This window comes from Cynocephalus volans, chromosome 11, assembly GCF_027409185.1.
Source record: "Cynocephalus volans isolate mCynVol1 chromosome 11, mCynVol1.pri, whole genome shotgun sequence".
In the NCBI taxonomy this organism is placed as follows: Eukaryota; Metazoa; Chordata; class Mammalia; order Dermoptera; family Cynocephalidae; genus Cynocephalus; species Cynocephalus volans.
In genome coordinates, this window is record NC_084470.1 from 68,100,177 (window position 1) to 68,126,715 (window position 26,539).

General features: G+C 36.0%; 1 protein-coding gene across 1 annotated transcript in view; it reads right to left on the reverse strand.

The window, feature by feature from the left end:
• Positions 1–26,539, reverse strand: part of CFAP20DC (CFAP20 domain containing) — a 261,842-nt gene that overhangs the window by 222,230 nt on the left and 13,073 nt on the right. The window contains 1 exon segment of the mRNA XM_063115058.1: positions 21,765–21,837. Coding sequence (XP_062971128.1) covers positions 21,765–21,837 — 73 coding nt within the window.

Below are 26,539 nucleotides of genomic sequence, written 5' to 3' on the forward strand. Positions count from 1 at the left end.
TTCCTCAGCCTGGGCCCTAGAATGAACACATGTGGAGCAGACCTTAGCCCAAACCTCAGTGAAGAACCAAGCCCAGCCTGCATCCATTGTTTATGCACATTCACCCAGCCAAGCCCAGCCAAGATCAGCCTACTCCAACCTGCCCCACAGATGCATGAGACATAATATACAATACTTTTAAGCCACTGAATCTTGGAGTAGTTTGTTATGCAGAAAAAGCTAGCTGGTACAGACAAGTTTCAGACAAAGTCATCTTACACAACACTATGTTCCATGGTAAATATCACTCTATTTAGAGACTGTAACATACTTAAAGTTTACCATGTATAAATTTTGTTGTCATATAATTTTTATATGAATTAAGCTTCCTGTTTATATTCAGTCCTTTTATATCACTGTAGATAAACTAAACTGATGTGAAATAATACAGATAATAACATCTTGCTTAAATATCCCCCCACTATATTTCTAGATAGACAATAACTGTCATAGAACTATCATTAGCTCTTATTGTCATAAAAGTTTCAATATATTAATGTAGTTAAATGCTTTCATCATCTGATCCTTAATCTTCTTTGATGGTCAATAGAGACTACATTATTTGTGAACTAATCAAATTCAAGTATCGATTACTCTCATTCCTGGATCTGATGATGTCTAAAAGACAATATGAAATAGTATATCCTCATATGCAAAGTGTCCTAGACATAGCATTAGATGAAAAGAAATGTGGTTTTCAGTGACAAGAATCTCTTATTTCTTTAGTAAAGCTGAAACTATTTCCTCCTACAGACATAATAAGTAAATACTTTTTAGTAATTTGGGAATATAGAGGAAGATAAATAATCCACGAGATAGAGTTATTCATCTACAAAAAGTACTTTGAAAATCCATAGTTATATTTGTTCATATATGTGATATATTATGTATATGTATATACATATACACACATATATGGATGTATGGATGGATGGAAGGGGAAGAGACGGATGTGATAGAATGCAGAAAGTGACAAAAGACTGCTACTCTCATTCCAGCAACCAAAACAAGCCTAATAAACTATAAAATCAAAATTTAAAAAGAAAACATCAGAGAGCAAGATCAAAAAAGACCCAAATGAACTAAATTCTAGAAATGAATAAACCCTTCATAGGAAAGGAGGGACCCATGGCTGTTCTTATTTCTAATGGGGCAGAAGAAAGAGGACTTAGCCATGGATGCAGGTAAGGAGAAACCAGCCTAACTTTTAACAGCTGCATGAAGGCTGGAGTGATAGATTAGAATTTTGAGAAGCCCCCACTAAAAATCAAGGCTGCACCTGCCTGCCAACTTTTTCCCATTGGTCTTCAAGTGCTAGGGTAGTATACTGAATATAGAGGTAGAACAGGATAGCAGAGGAAAATTCGTCTGACGCACTCTGGAATTTCAGCTACCTGAGGCTGGGGGTGGTCAGGAGAGCTGCAAGAGACCTCTCCAAGGAATTCCAACCTTTACAGAGTATAGGGCAGCCTTTTTCCGTAGGAGTGGGTCAGGTAGCAGAGGAAGAAAAGATCTCCCAAGGTACAAAAAGCCAGGTGAAGAAAGATTACTCTTTAGTGGCCCAAAGACCTGGCCTCTGAGCTATAAAGCAAAAAAGATCCCCACATGTTGGAAAGCTGGGCATACATCTATAAATGTGCTAAATCTTGCCTGTGGTCAGAGCTCAAGCCATGATAAAAGGAAAGATCTGATTTCATCCTCAAAAGACTTTGAAGCCAGTAATGAACTGAATCAAACAGAAGCAACAACAAAGCCCAGACCCAGCCTCATTACAGACTGACTCAGCCCTCACTTCCACTACCCTAAAAGAAGGAGCATGCTCTTTTCTGGAGGTAAGTGTTATTTACTTTAGGCTTTACTTTTCCTTGTGCACAATGTGTGGTATGTAATCCAAAAAGAAAAGACATACAAGGAAGTAAGAAAACCACAGTGATGGTTTAATAAAAGCACATGCAGAGATGACCCAGATGGATAATTATTTGATAGATTATTAATGAATATTATTTAATCAACAGAAGCATTTCCTTGATGGGTATGCATTTAATAAACAGGTAAATAATCCTAGTACTCAATGAGAGGTATGGGGAATTTAGATTTTTTATTCTCTTCTTATAAAAACATACCAAATTTTGAGTATTTACTCCTTTCCATGAAAGATTTTCCATGAAGCAGTATTTGCCAAAGAAAGACACTGACAAATACTGGAGCTGCAAAATAAAGCACAGCTCATCTCTTCATGGAACTCACAGTCTACTGGGAAAGACAGACCTGTAATTAACTATAAATCAACCAAATAAATGCTATCATAGAAGCATAAAAAGAATGCTATGGAAAGCACAGAAGATAAGGTAGTTATTAATTCAACCTGCAAGAGTCAGGGAAAGTTTCAGAGAGAAAAACACTTTTCTCAGTTTTGAAGAATAGTGGGATTTCACAGATGGAGACAAAAGGGAGGGCACAGAAATGAAAGGATAAGCAAAGATACAAAAGAATGAAACTATGGAATAGTTTCAGGACCCTACCAACAGTCCAGTGGTTTTAGACAGCCTAGGGCTGAGGGAATATGCTGAGAGAAAGAAAAGGAGTAGGGCAGGAGATGTGATTGGACAAGACAACTGGAGCCAGAATGAAAAGGCCTTAAATACCACATCAAAGATCATGGAAAACTTTCAAGCAGAGAAATAATAAAATCAGATTTACAGTTTTGACAAATATTTCTAGAAGTTTAACACTGCATTACAGTTGTTTATAAATTGGCCTCTTCCACTGGACTATGAGCACCCAATGGGTAAGAAAAGATAAGAATTGATCAAGAACAAAGGGAGTAAAAATTAAAAAGAGAAATAAGATTTGAGAGATGAGATTAAGAAAATTCCCTGATTCTTTTCTTGCAGTTATGATTTTTATCACTAAAATTATTCAATACTGTTCTTACATTTGTAAATTCTGAGATTTACTAATATGACAATGCTGGTTCAATTTATTTACACATAAGGACATAAGTTAAGGTTTGTAATTATAGTTCTAAAGTACACTTTGTTTTAAAAAACAACAATGCATAATTTCGTAAAGACTTAGACATTAATTCAGAAAGAGAAGTATATCAGATATGAATCTGTGAGGCTACAGATACCCCTGACAAACAGTGGCTTAAACAAGAATAAGGTTTATTTACTCATTCAAGTCTAGGGGTAGACAGTTCAGGGCAGGTAGTGGCTCAACAATGCTACAGGGACCAAGGGTTTTTCTCCATCTTTCCACTATGGCATGCTTAGTTTTTGTGTTTATGCTCTCAAAAAGTCTGCTGCACTTCTAGTCATTGTATTCACATTTCAGGCAAAAAAAAAAAAAAAAAAAAAAGAGGAAAGACCAAAGTGCCAAAGGACATAGAGCTAAAGGAGCAAGTTAGGAGAATCTGTCCCTCTAAAAAGCTTTCCCAGCAGTCCTACCTAGAGAACTCTATTTGCATTTCACTGGCCAGAATTAGTTTATGTGGCCATCTGTAGCCACAAGAAGAGTCTAGGAAGGTGAGTCTATGCTGCTATCCTGACCAAACTTCTGTTTAAGGAAGAAGGAAAAAATGGATATGGGTAAGCAATAAGCAGTATTTTCCAAAGAAAGTAACATAAAATCTCGCCCAACTTTTCTGTTAGGTTGCAATCCAACTACTAAGTGACACGTGCTGCTGAATAACCTGCATGCCTATAAAGGAAGACAAGTAATTTTCTTATGGGTAAGCAGTTTGCTTACGCTATTAATGTAGTCCTCGACTTGAAAGGATGTTCCCAGCATAATAAAGTTCAAAGAATAAATTTAAAACACAGATAGCAATTTTGGAAGTTTACCTAATTTCATTACACACAATTTTCAGAGTCACTACAAATGGGTGGCATCTTATCTATTATGTATATCAACACCAGTGAAAGTATGCACACTTGTTACAACTCCAAGTAGCAGAAGTACTAACACCTGCACATATTCAATATTCTAGATGCTTACCAGGAACGGCAGGATAAGCCAGCTGCTATTTTCCTTCCTGCCCAAATATTTTCCAAATATTAAGCTATTTTTGTTATTGCAGAGGTAACAAAATTCACGGAACTAAACATTTAACAATTGGCTACTATATTTATGACAGATGGCTACATTTATAATTACTAACAGTCTTCTTAGTGTTTGAATATAAAAACCAAAAATGCTACATAAATTACATGTCAGTTGTCTTACTTCTAATTTAACTTAAGGGAGCAAGAATTAATTTGATCAAACTATTTTAAATATTTGCCAACAGCATGAATTCAATGACGTATGGAAGAATAAAACTGAATTCACTGTCTTCTACTCGCCACTAAACAATATATCAGCTTGCTTTTCTACTGAAATTGCATAAAACAGATAGGACAGCTAATTTAAACAGTTGTTTGCACATTCAATATTTATAACCCAAATCTTGCATGACTGACTGGAAGCAGTGAGTTAGAAGGTTTAGCTCAGCTGCTGCCTGGAGTGATGGATGGCCTCGAAGAATTTCTTGTTCACTGACCAGATCAATCATATAACAGAATGAAAAAAAAAAAAAAAAGATCAGCCTTAAACTAGACTCCCAACATTTCCATCTGTATGCAAAATTGTTGCAGAAAGAAATGTATCATAAAACATAATGTGAACCTACTTAAAAATAATAAAAATCCACCAGAGATGATGTAGAATGCAAATAAAAAAGATAAGGTGACTGGATGATACTCTACTTTTTAAACTAAATATTAACTGAAACTTTATGATATCTATAATCCAAAAAGTGTTGTCAATTTATATTTGATATTTTGATAGAGCTCAGACTTATAAGTAAAAAGGGGGTAATGGTTTATAAATCATTGAAGGGCCTGCAATTTTGGGGGGCGAGCAGTACTTGCAGTTGGATTTTATTTAATCAAACTAAAAGGTAGTGTTGTGGCGATTATCATATACTGCTGCTTTGAATTCTTTCAATGGCTGTCCTAAAAAATGAGTCTGCTAAGGAGTAAACAGACATCTAATATTTCAAATTACAGTAATTCATTTATTAATGGCTAACCTCAAAACATCTGCTTTAATGGTGGAAAGCCTTAGTACTGCATTTGGACCATGGCTCTGTGAGGCCATCCTTAGTAATGTTATAGAACAAGTTTGACCGGTTTGTGAGACTCCATTGTTAGCATTTTCTCCCAGCATTTCTTTCAAGGGTGTCAGGTTCATAGCCTGATGTCAGCCATGGTGGGAGGATTTACATCCAGAAGTTAGCAAATGCTAAACATCAGAGCTCCTCAATATCCCACTCCCACCCAGAGCCAACTGTTAAACATTTACCAGCACACAACTGTGTGAGCTCATTTCTAGGTTTAGCATGTGGGTGGGCTAGTGAGGCTGAGAGGACTGAGAGCTGAAGAGTGTAAGGTTGAGGTCTTGTTGAACAGGTGCAGGAGGGGGCAGGCTCAGAATCTGGAGAATCTCAAAGGTGCCTTGAGTGTCTAAAGTTGCCTACAGTTAGCAACCAGGATGAAAGAAATGACATTTACCACTCTGGCTCCCAGGCATTCACTTTCTCTTCTTGAGTAAGTTTGCCCCTGCTAGGAGTGAAAGTGAGAGGAGGAAGAGGAACAGGTAGAGAATTACAAGAAATGAGAAGGAAAAGGAAGGAAGAAGAAAAATGAAAAAGAAGAAAAAAGTAGAAGCCAAAGTGCAAGAATAAAGAAAGATGAAGAGTAAAGAGAAAGCAAAGAAAAAGAGAAAGAAGAGGAAGGATGAGGAAGAGGAGGAAGGAAAAGAAACAGAAAATGGAGGGAAAGAGAAGAAGGAAGGGCAAGAGAAGGAAAGAGGAGGGTAGAGGAGGGTGGAGGAGGAGGGCAGTGGAGAAGAAAAGGCAGTATATACTGCTGCTGAAAGCAGCGCATCTAATCCTATGTAATTTGTTTACCTCACTCCAGCAATCAGTTGTGTTCCTGAAAAGCTTTGCATGAAAGTTCATATACAGTCTGGGAATGAGGGAGTTGGAAGAGGCCTCACAGGTGTTCAAACTTCTGCCCATAGGAAGGAAAATGTCTAAAACATGCCAGACACATAGCGGTCCGTCCTTGGGGCTAAGCCATAGAGATGTAGGCACTAAAGCTGTGGACAACAACCTTTCTTCTGCTGAAGTGTTTTACTTCTTAGAAGCCACAGGTTAGGGTTCTCTTTTGAAGCAATGGGTGAAGGACACTTGGTACATGTGTTTCTATATTTGTTGGATGTTGAAAAAGTTTTATGCATCCTTCTTACCATTTTTTTAATGCCAGGTAAAGGAGCTATTACTATTTCTTTGTTACTAGGTGTTGGGAAAATATAGGAAAAAATGGTCAGGGCCCCTCAGATGCTCAGAATCTTGCCAAGCATTTGATGTAAACAGGCACGTGCGCTCAGGTGTTCCTTGGTTATCGTCTAGTGTAATTGCGCATGTACACCCAGGTGTCCTGGGTTATGGACTTAAGTATAAAGGATGAGTGGCTCTGATCTACGGCGCCTCTCACCCCCGGGATGCCCCCTCCGGTGGCGGGGGGAAGCATGGGGAGACTACTACTGCTGCTGGTGGCTGCTACTGCTAGTGCCCCCGGGACCCTCCGCAAGGCCACTGCCACCGCCACCGCCACCGCCAGACCTGTAAGCTGCTGCTGCTGAGGAAGCTGAGGACTGAGCTCATGTCATCTGACCACAGCTCCTGGAATCTTTCCCAATTACCTAGCATGGACCTGTGTGTGAGGGGTCTGGGGACCCAGTCTGTACAATAAGTTTGAAGGGTCTGAGCCCTAGCTTTGACAATATAAATGGAAAATTAGTATAACTAAAATAATGAAACAGTTTGGCTTTAGTTATGATTTGCCTTACTTTACACTAGGAGTATCAGTTAGGACTCTTTATATCAAAAGTTAACAGAAAACCCAACTCGAGTTAGCTCACTTAATGGAATGTATTAGCTCACATAATTGGAAACCATAGAGGAAGGGCGGGCTTCAGGACTGATTGATTCAGTAGCTCAACACAGCCACCAATGACCCAATTATTTTCTATCTCTCCCCTCTGCCATCTGGTGTCAGCTTTATCCTCATGGTCACAGGATGGTGGCCAGCTGCAAACAGGGTACTCCTGGTCCAGCATCCCAAATAAGAGTCCTAAAATTCACTCAAATTGGTCAGGCGTAGACCAGACTCCCATTCCTAAAAGAATAAATATGGCTAAATAAATAGAAGGCACTAATTTACCTATCGATCAAAGCCTATTCCAGGGGATATACTGTGATCAATTCTACTAGCTGCACATAGGCTGCTCTGGCCAAGAGAAGATCTCCAAACAAAATTCAGATAATTTTAGAAAGAGAAAAATGTGGCAAAGTATGTTAGACAAACACCAATAAACACGTACCACACTTGGTTCTTAAATGTGTCAGTAGAAAATAACTTTAAAATTCACTTTATTTTGTAATCATTACGGTAATAATTAGTTCAGGCAAGAATCATGCTAAACTAGTGAATAAAAGTTAATGAAGAACAAGATATTTACAGTCTCAAACTACATCCCCACAAATGACTTATTAATTTTAGAGCAAAAAACTAGTAACTTTACCATGAGGAAACTTGGTGGACACCATTTTAACCAAGTAATCAAAGTTAACATCACCTGTAAACATCATATGCCTCCTGATAAACTGCACTGAGGAGGACACATCACTTGCACAGTATTTCTGCCAAAAACGCATAACATGAACCTAATCATAAGGATACATCAGGCAAACAATTAAGGGGCATTTTACAAAATAACTGACCTGCGCTTTTCAGAAATGTCATTGATGTGAAAGACATAAAAAGGCTGAGGAACCATTCCAAATTAATGGAGACTAAAGACACATGAAAACTAAAGGTATGGTGTAATCCTGGATCAAAAACATAATTGCTATGAAAGACAGCAGCATGTCTATACCACAGAATAGTAGTATTGCATCAGTTAAGTGGTTTTGAAAATTGTTCTGTGGTTATATAAATGAATGTCTTTGTCCTTAGTAAATACATACTGAAGAATTTAGTAAAGAGGTATGAAGTCTGCAACTTACTCTCAAATAGACTGAGGAAAAAAATGTGCACATACACACATGCACACACACTCAGAGTAAAAGCAAATGGGACAAAATGTTAATAACTGCTGAACATGGTTGAAAGGTATGTGGTAGTTCTTTGTACCATTTTTGCAACTTTGAAATTATCTCAAAATAAAAAGTTTAAAAAATTTAAAAAAAAAAATTTTAGATTGCATGATCCTACAACTTGTCTCAAAGTATGAGATATTACTATTTTGCATTGAATACAGCTTAAGTGTCATAACAGCCAAAAAGCTGACAACAGATCATAAAGTTTAATTTTAATTTGTTTATGTAGAAACTAATTTGATTATTCTGGAGAAGGCTGGTTGTTTCCTTTTCTCCCAGGCACACATTTCCTAGCTTCCAATACTGTTATGGGTGGTATATGAGTTCTGGCCAGGGGAATGTGACCCCAAACATCCTCCCATGTGATCCTCCAGGTACTCTCTTCCCTTGTCTGCTGACCAGATACCAAGGACCCAGTAGAGGACTCTGAGACTCTAAATGGAAGATGGAAGCAGCCTAGGTCCCTAAATGACTGTGTGTGGGCAGAGCCCTTACCACTGACCTGCAATGGATTGTGATATGAACAAGAGATGAAACATTACTATGTTAAGCCACTGGGATTTGGGGATTATCTGTTATAGCAGTTAGTCTACTAGACTAATAAAGCTACCTAATTTACAAAATAGATTAACAGAAAGGTGACACTTCAGGAAAATGCACTAAATGAGAACATCATGAATTTGCTTTCAGAATATACTTTAGAATAGCTGTTTTCAAAATGTGGTTAAGGGATTCTTGGTTCTCAAAGGGTAGTGTGGTGACTCTGAGGATCTCCAAGATCCTTTCAGGGACTCAGTGAGGTCAAAACTATTTTCATAACAATACTAAGATGTTACTTGTCCTCTTCACTCTCATTCTCTCACACTATATAGTGGAGTTTTTCAGAGATGGCATGATGTATTCTGTCATAACAAATAGATTGCAGAAACAGATAGGAGAATCTACCTGTCTTCTATTTAGTAAGACACATTAAGAAGATTTGCAAAATTGTAAAACAATGCTACTCCTCACTAAATTTTTTTGCTTTGAAAATATATTTTATGCTATAGTTATTTGTATTTATGCTAATATGTAATGGGTTTATTATTATTTCTAAATATAAACATCTTTTGAATTAGTGTTAAGTTCTAATATGGTAAACATCAAGTGACACAACTTACATAAATAGAAGCTTTTGGTATCCTCAATATTTTTTAAGAGTATAAAGAAATCTTGAGACCAAATAGTTTGAGAACTGCTGTTTTACCATAAAGTCTGAGGATATCTAAGTCACAACATTATAAACAAAATAAACTCACATTATCAATATATGAGGGTACTTCAAATTTAAAGTACCCTTATATATGAGATATAGTTAGGGTCCTCACTGAGCCCTTATTGACTCAATAGCACAGTATCTAGGACATAGTAGGTGCTCAATATTTGCTAAATTAATAAACTGTGCAATGGTGATAATATCCACATTGAAGAGTGTTGTGTTGATTGAAATAATGTGTGTGTTTATGGTAGATTATCACTGTTTGCAATTCACCATCACCCTTTCATGTAGGAGATTTCATACATCTCCCTGTCCCACTGACTCTAGGTTTGGCCAACAGATGTAAGAAGAGGTGACATGTGCCACACATATCTGAGGAGAAGCTTTAAATTTGATTGTGTGGTTCTGCTCAGACTCTTGCTCTTCTGCTCTTGCCTCATGAACAGCATGTCCCAGGTAGGGGCTGTTTATTCGATCCGGATTCTGTAATGAGAAGACACAGAAAAGACACATAGTCGACCTACAGCTAATACAGAGCTGCAGCCCACCTGCAGCTCTCAGGTAATGTAAGACGTACATATGTCAAGTTGTTGTAAACCACCTTAGCAAACCTGGCAAACACAGTGTGAAACAAGCCTAACATATTGTAGATGTTCAATAAACCTAACCATTCTAATCAGTGTTATTATTTAACTGGAGAAGTACTAAATAACTGTAGCTTAGTCCTTGAATAGCTGCACAGAGCAGAGCCTACCCTAATTAAGGTAGTTTACACAGTGCCACTGAGATAACCTTAGGATTCCAGGTAAATGAAGTACATTACCAAGGACAAAAGTGGCATCAAAATAGATCTGACTCGAATGAAAAATTCTGGCTACCATTTATCCCTGACTGCCACTAGAGAAGCTTAAAAATAACTGTAGAAGTCACTGACAGGTAACTGACAAAGAAGTTCTAAGGTGACTGTCAAGTGTCTAAAATCAAGAAGTGGAGTGGGTGTAACAGTCCAACTACCTGCTCTGCACCCATCCCCTTGTCAGGGAATCTGCTCCAGCTTACAACCTCTATAGCTGAAATCAAGGATGGTGTGATCAGCTTAAAACCAATGATTGGTCAAGACTAATCTTGATTATTTTTTCAAATCTTTGAACCAGAAGATGCACAGACTGAACTTGGTCAGATGGTGATGGGAAATGGAGATGTAGGGTCATAGATGGTGTACTGGTAGCCATTACTGCCCACATGCACAATGACAAGTAATCAGAAAAAGCCAGTCTGCAGGATGAAACAGAAGAACCAATCAGACTTACAAAGAGAATGAGAAGTGAGAGGGTAGCTGCCAGAGAGAGAGAGATAGAAGCTGTTGACAAATATCACCTTCCCTGAGGCCTGTGCCAACTTTTGCAGTTGGGGTTCCTTAAGATCTCTCCATGTTCTTCTAATACATACCTGTTTACTTGAGATAACTTAAATAGATTTCTGTCCCAAACAACCAAATGATCATTAAAAGAAGTAGTTTTGTTTTATTTTTTTCTACCTTGCTAATCCTGACCAAAAGAAAGAATTTAACATACTTCTGGTGATTTTTAGAGGACAGGAGTGAAGGAGGAGTAAAAATCTGAATTATGGTAACAGAATTAACTTTCTGCAACTGAAAGTCCAAAGCACTTACAGAAATAAATTCACTCTTAAAAAGTGTCAGAAACCATGATTAGAAAATCATATTACATCTTGCCACTAAGAAACCTTGCCACTAAGAAACCCTGCGTACTGAGAATAGTCATATTCCTTTCCAGGATTTCAAGAATTTTTTCTATTAAAAAATAGGGAATTGGATAAGATGTGTAAATTCCCTATAACAGAGAGTTGAGTTGCTAAAGTTTATACTAACATCAGTTTCTAAAATATAGTAAATCCGTACATTTATTCCAAATCCTTGTTTATGGCATATCAGTAATCACATATGGTTTTAAATAATGCTAAGAGACATCTCTCTTCCAAATTGTAAATCAATGGCATTTACCCTTAGAAAAAAGAAAATGGTAATCCTATGTATATCAAACAGAACAGCTGTTCCTATTTACTGCTAACAAATGCAACCAACCTCCAACTATACTGAGAATTTCATATCACTGTCATTGTTTCAAACATTTTATTGTAATAGCTTTTTAAGTGTGAAATAGATATAAAATAAAAAAGAGCAGACTACTTGGTTTTAATTAAAGTTGTCTTTGGGGAGTTCTATTATAGGCTTATAATCAGAGTTTTCATCTGAGCCAACTGTGCTGTTCATAGCTTTAGTCCAGCCTTAAAAACAGTTACTTGCAAATACTCCTACCCACCTGACCATTTTAAGAAAATTCAAGAGAATTCACTTCGCCTTACCTAAACTTTCCTGCCTTTCCTCATTCTTTGACATAGTTACCATCCTGCCATTTGCGGCATGGCTAAAAGAAATGTACTTTAAACATGGCAGGGCAAATAAAAGTTAAATTAAGGCCCAGTCACTAGTTTTCCAGGAACTAAGCGTAGAGAAAAGGAAAGTCAAACACTGTGCACCTGCTTTTTATGCTAATTTTTGTTTTTTTCCCCTATCTTTTTCTAATCAAAGAACCACACTGACAGCACATCAACACATTTCAGTACAATACAATTTAACAAGCACTACTGAAGACCCACCATGCACAAAGAATTCTTCTAAGTGCTGTGGGAACCACAATGATGAACAAGATGTAGTCTCTACCCTTCAAAGTAATCATGTACACAATTATGGGAACACTGAGAAAACAAAGACTTACTGTACAACTAGAGCACATGGGGAGTATTCATGAGGATTAGAGTTAGACCTTAAAGAATGATTAGGGTTTCAAAAGGTAGAGAGATGGGAACAGGTGGAATGAAACTTGAGCCAAAGGCATAAGAGGTTGTGAGGTATTCAGCAACCAAGGTGGTTATGGCAAGGAGGAGTGGAATGAGTTACAGAGGGAGGGGTGCCTGAGATCAGATCCAGAAAAGCCTAGGGTGCCCAGTCACCACCAACTTTGAGGGGCATATAGATGAAGAAGCTTGGGCTGCAGCAAATCCTGATGGTTTTTTCCATGGACCTAGGCTGCCTAAGACCAAAATCTAAAACTAAAATTCAAATACTGCCAATGTTTAAAAAGTAAAAAGCCATTTAAAAAGTAAAAGCCAATGTTAGAGTACTTTGCAATACAGAATTTAAATGTGGTTGAAATTTGCAACGTCAGCTTTATTTAACTATGTATTACTACAGAATTTTAAAGAGAAGGTTGGACCGTATCGGTGGATTTCAACCTTTTGAGAGAGTAAAAGTTCAAGCTTTTGTATGAACCTCTGTTCATACAAAACATATAAACATTTTCAACCCAAAATGTACATGACTGGAAAAAGGGAGGATGGATTATTCTGTATGAAGTAACAAAAGTGACTCATAATAGTTTAAAAATCAATGGATTCGATCATTTTAAATGTTCCTTCCAGCTAGTTCCAAAACTCCATTTCTATAAATGGAAATTCTAAATGTGAGTATTACCACCTTACCAATTTTAAACCACGCATATATTCACCAAAAGAAGTATATGAACAACAGACTGAAATCAACTTAAGTCTAACAATGGTAGGAATTAGAAAGTGCTTAAAAAAGGAAATTAACATGTACTGATTACACACAGTGTGCCAGGTACTGTGTTAGGTCTCTGTAAACAGTCTAAATTCCAATTAACTCTGCTGCTGTCTATTGTAACAATTGGACAATGTCTTTTACAAATGAGGTTTAGAAATTCAAAATTCATTAATAGCCTCAATGGAATCCAAATGCTTTTTGGCCCCTGAAGACCTCAAGTCTAGCTGGAGGTGGAGAGTTGGTTGTGGAGATACATAAATAATTAGACCATTGTGTGATAAATGCCATAAGAGACATATATAAGTGCTATTGTAAAATATATTTATGATTTACTACATGTAAATCATTCCACCAAAGTCATTTCTATGAATCCAAATAAAGATTCTAAGCTATTTTTGCAGCCAAATAAGAAAGTCCATAATTTATGGGGAAAAAATTACAAAAATCAAGAACCCGAGAGATGCTAGCCCTCCCCATAGGGGCATTATTATCGGGCCAACTTGATCAAAGCCAAATCTTCATAAAATTCCATGATATACTTTAATTGCTAACAAGGAATTCTTCCATAGTGGATTGAATTATGTCCCCCCAAAACTCAATGAAGCTTGAATTGTGTCCCCCAGGTTTTATGTATTAGAAACTTGGTCCCCACTGTGACTGTTGAGAGAATGGGAAATCCTATTATGGTAACTGAAAGGTGGAGCTTTGAAGAGGTGATTAGATTGTAGGACCATGCCATAGTAAATGGATTAAAAATGGTGGTCAGGGGCATGATTCTGAGGGCTTTAAAAGAAGAAAGAAGAGAGTCTGTCTCTCTCACTGCTCTCTTTCTGCTCTTTCTGCTTCCACTATCTTGCAATGTGAGACCCCTGGGTCACTATTGCCACCCCCATATGGACTTTGGACTTCCCAGCCTCAGAAACTGTAAGCAATAAATTTCACTTTATAAACCACCCAGTTCCAGGTATTTTGTTATGAGCAACAGAAACGGACTAATACATCTTCCCACCCTTATTATAATAGTTCCAGAACATTCCATTAATGAAAATGTACTAAATTATAAATTTTATAATCTGAACTATATGGGTCCCATAACATACATATTATATTCTATTTTAACGATGTTCCTAATTATTTTTATTTGAATAGTTAAAATAACTATCAGGCCAAAAATAAAATACAGTGAGAGGGAAGGAAAACCAAACCAAAAGAGACATTTCTCCTGACAAAAAAAAAAAAAGCAGACTATGTACCATGGCATTGAAGAAACATATCCTCCTGATTTTACCACATCAAAAAAGAGAGAGCATTTGCAGGATCTGTGATTTACTGTGAGTCATCTGCAATCCTCCCTGTTGGTGATAGAAAACAAGGGCGGTAGAAACTAGCAAAGGCCTACTTATTATGCCGTATTCATTGGAAGTCTACCTGCTTTATTTATTCTTCCCAGATCTCGTTTCTTCATAGATGAACATTCCTCTCTATCTGCAGTTCTACACTTACCCTGATCACCTGTACATCCTTCATATCAAGGCTCTAATGCCAGGAGTTCCTGCAGTTGTCTTTTAAATAAATCATTAGCATCCACACCAGAACTATAGGAATCACTTCTCTTTTCATATTTTAATGATTGCTTCTTTCCTAATAGAGAATCTGCATGAGTCAATAATCAAGCAGGCTCCCAAGGAAAAACTGCTTTTCCACCTCTCCTTCAGGGACGTGTACCACGAAAATTTCATAAGGAAAATAGATGTGCTCGATTTGTTTCAAAATGTTTCAAAAGGGCAATTTAAAAACTAAATATCACTTCACTCTTACTTATATTTAGAGATGTAAAAATTATATATTAATATTTACTGTGTACTTAGTATTTGGCATTATCTAATTTAATCCTGATAACTACCCAATAAATAGGTATAAATATTATCCCCATTGTACAGATGAGGTTGTGACATACAGAGGGTTCAGCAACTTGCCCAGGGTCACTGAGCTAATAAATGGCAGAGCCAATGACTCCCAAGACTATAATCTGATCCATCACAGGATCCTGACTTGCACCTTGATAACTGATATGGCAATCATTTAACATTATATGTATGTGCACATTGTATGACCATTTATTATGATTTTATAAACTATGAACACTTTCAAATATTTGTACATGTACAATTTTTCTTTTGTTAGTATTTTATTTTAGCTTTGAACATGCATTTCGGTTACCTAAAGAGTATTTTATACACCTACCATATGTGTTATCTAAAACTTCTACATAGAACCTATTTTAAGGCATGCAAATTTAATACATTAAGAAAGTCAGTATGCAAAGCATCTGAAAGTGCTCTCTTTACTAATGCATGTAACAAAATATACTGATTATGCAAGTACATTTAATTGGACATAATTAAAATAATGAGATTTAAATACTGATGATTTTAAAAAGGAAAAAGAGAAGTTGGAATTAGCCATGAGATGCATTCAAAATGTTAATGAAAATTGCAATATCATTACTACTTAAGTATACGATACTTCTAGTTTAAAAAAGCTACTACTGGCCATTTTTCCTAGTTCTAAATACATAGTTTAGAGATATATTCACTTGGTGACATAAAAGATTTCATTGGCTAATATAATAACACTTCATGTTTGGATAATGTCTCTTTTAGAAATAACTTAAGAGCTAGATAGCAACCATTCTTTTCTTCAAGGAAGGCATCAAAATGACTAAAAAGATAAGAAAGTAAATTTTCCACAAGAAGAGTTGCTAGTTTAAATGGACATAGTCTCAGAAGCCCTCACCAATGTCATTCTGACCTAAAGATATCAAATTTTGGTGTTCTCTCAACTCTGATGGCTTTAAAGAGGCTGAAGAAAACAGATGACATATGAAAGTAACAGGTCTGCAGCTGTGAGGACATATTCACTCGGTTTAAAGTTTCAAAGGAGCCTACTGTCTCCAACGTCACTGAAGAAGGAAAGGTAGGAACAAAATTCAATAGGGTAGAAGGATCCAAAACCTATTAAATTTCTTTCCTGACCTCTTTGTCTAGCTTACTAGTAACAGCACAGAAAAGGTGATATAAAAGTAACTTTCATTAAATTAGCTTGAGGCTAAAGCTTTGTTTGGTAAGATGTTCCAATTTTCTGTATTACAAAAATGGAAAATGAAGCTTTGAGGTCTACATGGACCTAAACTTTCTAAAATTTCATAGGAAAAAACCCAATCTCTTCAATTAACTCTGGTAATTAAAATAAAAGAGTGTATTCACATTACCATTTACTGATGAGGAAACTGAGACACAGAATTAGAAGTGTCCGGCCCAAAGCCATAAAACTAAGGGGTAGAGCAAAAGGAAAGGACAAAAACTCTGGAATGAGCATTAAAAATTCTAGACTGAACTCCAGGTTAAAATCATTAAACTCCACACAGATACAATTTCAAATTCAGACTACTGCAATGCAGAGATTACAAAGGGTCAGTTAAAATTTGTAAGGACCAGGTATACCTTTAGGGGTCTTTGTTTTTGAAAGAATTTAACATTTGCTTCCTACTTTTATCAGATTCCAAATGTCAGCAGTACTCCAAACAGTAAAGGGCTCAACATGTGAAACCTTCTAGCAATAATATTCTCTAGGACCCACAGGCTAAGAATCCCAACCTCTCCAAACAGCACGTGACACCCACCACAGGCTTTCATGGTGTTTTCAACCCAGGTATTGAAAAAGCACTGACTGAGCTGAGTGAAATGAGAAAAATAATGTCAATTCACTCGAGGCATAACAGTACAAAATGTCTCTCAGAATTCATCAAGATAATGACAAAATAAGGATAGAGAAAGGAATTAATGCAGCTCAACAATAGTCAGTAAAATGAATATAATTCCTGTCAAAAAATGTAATATTCCAAAATCACTTAGTGTGATTGGCAGCATCAAATATAGCAAAATGAATTTCTATTTCAAGATGCTGTTGGTTCTTTTCCAAAGCTCAGGTTTGTGGTATTCCTCCTGTGTACCAGATGTCTGCCCCCAGGCTCTGAAACACCTAACAGATCCACACAGGGGAGCCGTTGGCCTCCCACTGCCTTGATTACGCAGCTCACAAGATACTACAAAATGAAAGAATTTTTAAAAACCTGTTGTTTATTCAAATCATTTACCAAGTCAGTCAGACATAGTTACACTACAATACTTTGGAAAAGAAAACTGCAACTAATACTATGAAATAAGTAAGTCAAAATGACTTTTGTAAAAAAGCAAGGGAGGAGTCCTTTGTGGATTGACACCTTGACACTGAAAGAGAAATACGGGAGAATTCCATTACTTCACTGCTAAATATACTATGTGTTAGTATAGTAAACATTCCCTCTGCTCCACATGCAAAATGTAATGTGTTTGGATAATTGCTGGTCAGGTCATGAAGTTGTGATGCCATCTTACAAACAGTTGCAAGATTTTGAATAATAAAATTTTTAGATATTAAGAAAAAAGAGGCCTACACATAGACCAAACTAAAGAATCAATAAAGAAGAGTTGAAGTTGTTTCTTAGTTTTCATTACAAAAGGAAGCCTAATATTATCATACTTATGATGGAAAATATTAAAACAAAAAAAAATAATGATTTGGGTAAAATTCTTCCTTTAACTCTCAGGCGTTTATCTCTCAAAAGGATAAAGACACAAACATTTCAGCACGAAAGACCGTTCCTTCCTGTAACTCTAATGATAAAACTGTATTTTGAGAAGCCCCTAAAGAAGACATAGAAAGCTTAGCTCTTTCATCTTACATTAAGATTCAAATAAAATATTTACTATATATCTACTGTTTATGTATGTAGTAGAAAAAATAACATTTACAAGTCAGACAGCATGGCAAGATGGTATAGAGAAGAGGTTCTAGATTTAGACTAAATGTTTGAATCCTGGTTCTGACAGTTAGTAGGTCTAAAACCTCTGGCAAATTCCTTAACCTTTCTGGACTTTAGTTTCCTTAATGATAAAATAGAGTTAATAATTATGACTATCATACAGGCTTATTCTGAGGATTAATTGAACTAAATCAATTAAAGTGCTTAGAACAATGCCCAGTATATCATAAGTGCTTAATAAATGTTAGCTGTTACTATTACTTTATGCTAATTTCCTCATTTAATGCTTATAACACACATGTGAGGTAAGTATTATTACTCTCATCCCATAGGTGAGGCAAATTAAGTAATTTGCCCAAAATCCCACAGAGGTAAAGCTGAATTTGAATGCAGATATGTCCAATTCCAATCCTATGCTCTTACTTCTACTGAATACTTCACATGTTCCCCAAGATCTTGCTCTTATGTCATCATAATATTTATCAAAGTGTATTTAAATTGCCCTTTAACTGATCTTTCATTCTCAGAATAAACTATATGAGGACAGAGATTGGGTCCTGCTTATTCTTTCATTCCTTAGTCCACTCATCCTCCTGCTCACTCATCTATATTTCAAGCCTGTTACGTGTTAGATGCTGGAATATCATACTGAGTCAAATGGACAAGGTCCATGTCCTCATGGTACTCAAAATCTATCCCAAAAGACAGATAACAAAATAAATACCTAATTATAAATTGTTGGAATTGTAATAAAGGAAAAGCAGAGCAGGGTGTTAGAAAAAAAGCATGAGATGAAACTCATTTAGTTGCAGGGGTGTGGGTGGGGATTTAAAAAGGCCTTTCTGAAGAAGGGACACTTGAACTGAGATGAGAAGACTGATTAGGAGTTAGCTAGGCAAAGAGTTGGAGACAGAAATCACTTATGCACAGGACCCTAAAAAAAGACCTTACCTGGTATGTGAGGAAGGGGAAAAGCCCTGATTCCTGACAAATCGTGAGCTCAGAGCAGAAACATATGAGATGAGAAGGAAGAGATAAGAGACCAGAGCACACAGGAGTATTAAGGATTTGGGAATTTATCCTCAGTTCAATGGGAATTCCAGTTGTTTTTATAGAACAATCACTCTAGCTGCAGTGTGGAGACTAGACTGGAAGAGGACAAGAGAGGAAGCTGGGAAGTCCACTGGGCAGCTCTAACAGGAGATCAGAGGGAATGTGGTGGTGGTTTGGGTCTAGGAGGGTAGCAGTGAGGGAGGGGGAAAGTATACAGATTCAAGGTATATTGAATGCCCCAGGCCTACCATACTGCCTGACAGTAACAGGAATTCAATAGTTTATTGACTGAATGAATGAGTGATTCCTCAAGCCAAGCTGTTGCTGGTTCTAAGGCATCCACTAACCTACACGCATAACCTCCTCCTGAGCAGTATAATCAATCCAGTGGGCAAAAGAGACACAGGAAGATGCTGAGGAAATGATTACTAAATTCATAAACCAGTTAGCAAGACTCCACTTATGAAAACCTCTTGATGTATAAACATATCTTTGTGAAACAAAATGCTCTTCCATTCTGACGATGTAAACTTTTAGAAGTCAGATATCTGTCTGCTATGTAACTTTCCAAGCTTGTTAGAGAAATGTATTATTTAAAATAGCCCAGAGCTATGCTGCTAGAAACACAGTAAAACACTAAAGGTGCTAAAAGAAAGCCCTTTCATTTAAGGGGGAAAAAAGAAGCTGTAGTTAGAAAGAGGATCTATACTCATTATTCTACTTTCCTTGTTGTAAAAACATGGTCTCTGTCATTACTTCCTTAAACAGCAAAACATTTTGATTATCTATTGGCAACAAATTCAAATACACAGTTAATGTATTTTCTTATAATTTAATAAATTCACAAGGTCAGACCAGAGAATGTCTTCCTATGTTATTTAATAATTTCAACCTTTTATCCATAAGACATCTATTTTGATAAAACTATAAAACTAAAACCATCTGGAAAATCCAAATGTTTGTCCATGTTGATATGAGAACAAGGGAATCCATGATTTTATTCAACTGAATTCAAAATCTAATCACTAATCCCAACACCTCTCAAAATGTTTTACCATCCTATGGGCCAAGAGCATTAGTAATAAGGTAACAGAGAGATAGTCAGGCTTACTTAGATATTAGCTACTCTCCAGCTAGAATTAAGTTAAACCTAAGACATTTGTTGATTTTCCAATGATTAAGTTTTAATTGTTACTAAGTTAGTTAAAACAGCATATTGCCTAGGCTAGGATAATAAACTCAAGTGTTTAGGGGCACAAAGGAAGCTTAATTTTGCATAGAAAAAGAGAGTGCATTGGCAAAAGATTCTCTTCCAAGGTTCAGCCAAGTGTCTGCACAGCTTTGATCAAAAGGCCAACTACTAGTGCTCTCACCACTGCTTCTGAAGAATCTCAAAGTATAGGTGGTATTCAGGAGAATGGGGGTGGTGGAGGGGAAGCCTAGACTGGATTTCTATGTAAGAAGCTTAAGCTTAAAAAGGTTAAAAATAAAATATAATTTGCCTTCTTCCATTTGGTAGAAAACCACTTTCCCCTACAATGAAAAAACTTACGTAGCACTCTGTACCACTAAAATTTCTTTGGACTCTTGAAAATGCTCTTTCTGCAGAACCGGAAAGTCGTACATAAAAGCATCAAATAATGCTTTGGTCTTGTTATTCTAAGAACAATCTTAAAAAATCTTGGTGACCATGGCAGATAATAAAGTCTTCTGTAAGAAGTTTACTGAAGTTTAATATTTAATAAAACAATGATATAAATTGTTCAATCTATCCTTTATCACCCAAGACAATAAGATTGTATATTATCAGCTTAAATTCATATATTAACAACATATGAACTACTAATATCCTAATTCATATAAAAAAAAAGAGAAATAAATAACCTCAAATTTATGTTACTCCCATTTACTAAGAAAGCTCTTCCTTCCTCTTATTTTGTACCAGTAAAACTAGTACAAAATTATTTTCATTAATAAGAAATCATTTATTGCAGCATGAAAAATATAAACCTAAGCCGAGACCTTAGCTATTAATGACAAAAGAAAATTAGAAAACAGCATACCTTAAAGGTAATGGTTTATTTAAAGTGTACAAATTTATTAATAAAATCTTAAAACAATATTCAATTCTATGCGAGTCTACAAATCAAATGTTATTTTCATTCTCAATATCATCTCACACAACAGCTGAACGAGCAAAACTTGTACATTTTCATTTTTGCTAAACAATCTAGCAAAGCCATTAAAAACAAATATATCCCAAGCTGCCTATATGTAAACAGGAAGGACCAATATTTTTAAAGTAAGTATTATTAAAATGAGGTATTTCAATTTTAAACTAACTGTAGTTTTGAATAACATACAGTACAAAACATAATATCACCCTTTATTTGAACCAAAATCTCAAACCTTTGGATTATGTATTTTTTCAAGTTAAAGGTCATTTATTGTCAAAAATCATAATCCTTTGATATTTTCTTAAACAGACAAAATTTGCTTTTTTCCCCTAGGGAAATGCCAGACTCTAACGATATCTAAAAAGTATGATTAAATTAGTTTCATTATTTCATGTCAACTTGATAAGTCACTGCTCTTTAATGCAAAAACTGCCACTTGCAATTAATGACTGTTGGTACTACTTCAATTGATCAAATGTCTAATACACATAAAACATTCAAAGAAGTTCTGTATATCTTACAGCAATTCAGTGGAGAAGTCTTGTCCCAGGGGTACGTAAATCTGAAGTACAAGAAACCTCTGGATCAGTCCCACTAGAATGAGAGAGAGAAAATATACATTCAAATGTTCAGACAATTTATATGTGCATATAAACAGACACAATCACCCACCATCAACAAGCTAAAGCTTTTGGCATTTCAGTAATATATAGAACTGCAACAGTACTACCCATGACTTACAACCTCATTATAAAAGCAAAAAAATTGATGAAAATCAAATCAAACTCTAACAAATGTCCTTTAAACATCTGTAGCCTTGGTAAAATTTTTATGAAAATTTAAAAATAACTTATATTTACTATTTTTATTAGGTTGCAAGAGAACGTACACAGAACTGCATTCAACAGAGATACATATAATTGAACTACAGATTCCTATCAAGGTGGCTATAAAATCATTTGGCAATTATTTTTATCCACTGACAGTTTTAAATGTATTAAACAACTTAATAAAAAACAACAAATCAAGAAAAACAATTCTAACTACGGTAATTGCAACTGAACGTTTGGTAAGCCATATCTAGTTCATATGGTTTTAAATGTGTCCATGTTGAGATGGATGGAGGGATATATTTTCATTTATAATACCTTCTGTTAATTTAGTATATTTTTAATTAATTTAATGCTCACTAAGAACTGATAGTTTTTATTCCCTATCACTAGCTTCACCTGGATTAAAAGTATTTTAGGAAAAATCAATCCCTGTGGCACTTTTGATAGCTGAAGTCTACAACTGCTTTAAAAAAAAATCAATGCTTTTATATGAGGGGACTTCAAAAAGTTCGTGGAAAAATGAACTTGAAAGATAATATGAATGTTTCTATGAAATTTTTGAAGATCCTTCATATTAATTCTCCAAATTTGTTCACTTAATGCCTTTCTTCTTAGGTTTTGAACTTTTGCTTGTTCTCTCAATTATGATGCACTTAATAGATGTTTAAGTATCACATATCCTAAAACATGCAACTTAGAAACTTTTTTCCCCATGTGGGACTTCAGGTAGGAAATGGAGATGTCTTGATTTATCTGTGAACCTCTCCTATAAAGCCAATAGTACAGGCCAACATATGAATAAAAGACTTCAAGGAAGGTAACTGGTCTAAAATGCATGCTATTTTCTATTAATCCTGACTTCATAGGCTTAAATTTAAGTATTTTAAAGTAAAAATACGTTTCTGGATAGTCTACATAAAGACCTTCCGGTTTATCATCCCTGTGATAAACTGTTTTGCAACTTCCCGATAGTTCCTATGTTGTATCGCAAATTTACTTTCTAAACAATAAAATATATTTGCTCAAATATGCTTAATATTATTTTAATCATACAGGAAGAACTTTTACTTAAAAGTACTAAGTTTATAAATTGCTCCAGAGAGCCATCAGTAGAATAAGCAAGATGACAGAAATAGAAAACAACAGTCTCTGACTCCTAAAAAATTCTCTAAGAATCTGATTCTACCATATTTATGGGAAAAGCCAGTGAAGGAACCAGAGTTCTGGTCTACAAAGCAAAGTGAGATACCAAAATGAGGCCAATTTAAACAAACCATCGTTGATCAATCTCTCTCATATCCTGCATTGACTGGCCTTACAGTATTTTTCCATTGCACAATGGCCTCTGTATTTACAGAGAGCTGAGAGAACACCAGGATAAATGAAATCAGTCTTTAAAAAAGGGCCCTAATTTATGTCACAAATCTCACTGAATCAGCACTGTTCTCTTCAAACACAAAGATCTACACATATAAGTCATTTTTTGTATGAGCATTTTTAGATATGAAAGATCCCTACACTCAAAAAAAGAAAGCTTTGTAATTCAACTTTCTCACATATAGAAGCCCTAGTTTCCAAAAGGCTTCACTTCAAAGATTAAAAGAAGTATGATGATACCATATGGTTAAGATCCAACAAAGAAAAAAGTACTTTAATAATGTTTGACACAGACTGATCCTGTGTGTCCAAGATGCTAAATAAATTCTATAGTAATATTTTTTTCCAGGGGCTTAGTAAATTTAAATGGATTCTTCACATCTACATTATATTTTAAATCACTCTAAGTAATGGTGAATGTGAAACTACTGTTAGTCAAATAAAAATGTACATCAAATACTTAAAGTTCATAAAAATTTAGTCTTTTTACTGAAATATGAAAGTTTCGGTTTTATAATCTGTTGTCTGCCCGAGACAAACTGTCTATATTTTAAGGGATCAGGCCCTTTTTTTTTTGAATTTTTAAAATACATTTAACTGGTAAAACACCACTAGATTTTCAAATAGTGGTTTTATAGTTGTTTCATTATAGCAAATGACCACAGACATTTTACAAGTGTTACAATGTCCAAAGAGTTGGGATAAGACCACAGTACAGTCATTCTTTACAAGTGCCCTGATAAATCATAATTGAAGCTATTCCATGGTTCCTATCACAGCCATGATATAAAGAGCACACTAAAGTACACCTCTCCCACTTCAACACACAAAACAGGAATCAGTTATGCTTTCATTATGGACTATTCCATATCCTTGGGCAAATCATAACACCTCTCTGGGCCCTTTTAGTTTTCATCTATAAAACTGGGTTAATAATTTAGATTTATGCCTCACAGGATTATTTACATGGATTAAATTAGTTCTATCATGCAATAAAGATTCATCGAACACCTACTATGTGCAAGACTCAAGATGAAGTTTTTGCAGTGAATAAGAGACTAACATGATCTCTGCCTTCTTGGAACTTACATTCTAATTTCATGAAGGGTGTTATGAAAGTATATAACCCTGGGTCCTTGGAAGGAAAAGGATGATGAGTAAAGGTTTTCTTGAAGAAATAACATTGGAACTCAGTTGGGAAGAATAACCTGGAATTGACTGGCCAAAGGAGATGAGAGTAGGAGAAAGGAACAAATACTGCAGGCAGAGGAAATACTCTATCCTATGACGGAAAAGGACATAGTAGATTAGATGAAACTAAAAAAGTTTCAATGGGTTGGTAGAAGGACAGAAGAGGAAAAGCATCAGGAGATAAGTCTGGCAATGTAGCCAGGAACCCAATCATGTGAGGCCTTAAAGGTCATGTGAAGGATACAGGTCATCCTAAAATCAATGGGAAGCCACTCATATGTTCACTCAATTATTCAACAAAGATTTATTAAATGTCTACTATGTGGCAGGCACTGTTCTAGGTGAACAAAATAGATTAAATTCTCTCTGCCAGTAATGCTTACTTTCTGGTGATTGTGAGAAAAACAAGAAACATAACAATTGCATAGCATGTTAAATGGTGACAAGTGCAATGGGAAAAAGTAGAGCTGGGTAAAAGGGATCAAGAGAGAAAAAGGGGTTTAAAACACAGGTTTTAACTTAAGTATAGGTCAAGTGGGCCTCAGTGAGAAGGTCACATTATGATAAAGGCTTGAAAAGGGGAGAGGGTAAACCATGCAGCTATTTGGGAAAAGAAGCTCTAGGTAGAGGATGCAACCTATGCACAAGTCCTAAGGTGACAGGGTACCAGGCTATGTTTCAAAACAGCAATGAGACCTGTACGTTTGGAGCAGAGTAAACAAAGGAAAGAGTAATAGGAGATAAAGTCAGGGAGTTAAGAGGGCACCAGATACTTCATAGTCCAATAGAATTTTGATTTTTACCTTGACAGAGAGGGGGCATTTTCAGTGGAGGAGTAATGTGATTTACATGTTACTTACAATTTAAAAGTATTACTCTGGCTGCTAATTTGACAACAGACAGTAGGGAGGAGGCCAAGTCAGAAACAGGGGTACCAAGTGGAAGATGAATGCAATAATATAGGCATGAGATAATGGTGATTTGGACCATGGTAATAGCACTGGAGGTAGCAAGAAATGCTCGTCTCTTAATCTATTTTAAACATAGTGCCAATGAGATCTTCCTGATGAACTGAATGAAGAGAAAGAAAAATCAAGGCCGATTTAAGAGTTTCTGGTCTGAGCAATTAAAAAGACAACTTGCTAATAACTAAAATGGGGCAGCCTGCAGAAGGAGGAGGAATTTTTAGGAGGAAAGATGAGGAGTTAGGCTTTGGATATACTGCATTTAAGCTATCCAAGCAGAAATGTCAAATAAGCAGTTGATGAACAAGTTTGGAGTTTAGGAGAGATGTCTGAGCTGGAAATGTAAGATGGAGTAAGACAGAGATAGGATTTAAATCCATGATCTTGAAGCCAATGCCAAGGGAGTAAATGTAGTTAGAGGGCCAAGACTAAGTCCAGGGACACTGCAACATTACGTTGGGTTGGGAGAAGAGAAAAAATCAACAAAGGAGACTCAGAAAGAAGACCAACGAAGTAGGCAGAAAACTAGGAGTACAGGCATCCTGGAGGTCTCTAATGATTTTGAAAAGAACACTGTCATTAGAGTGGTGAGATCAAAGCCATTGAAGGGTTTTAAACAGAGGAGGTCATGAAGAGATTTATTTTAAAAAGAATACCAAAGTGGGAGCATTAGCAGGCCTGGGGGGAACCTCATAAGATGACCTCATTCTCCAGAACACCTGAAACTTAGATCAACACAAGGCTTCAGGGATGCTGATCCCCAGAGACACACCATTTCATTCCAACGCCACAAGTAGAGAAAACAATGGTTTCAAACATGAGCCTCAAACACAAAGTTCTGGAGAAGATCCTCCAAATGGCAGATGTTTACATATGACAGAGCCACTTCTCATATGGGTAACTCTATATAAGATGTTCCAGGGTGAAAAC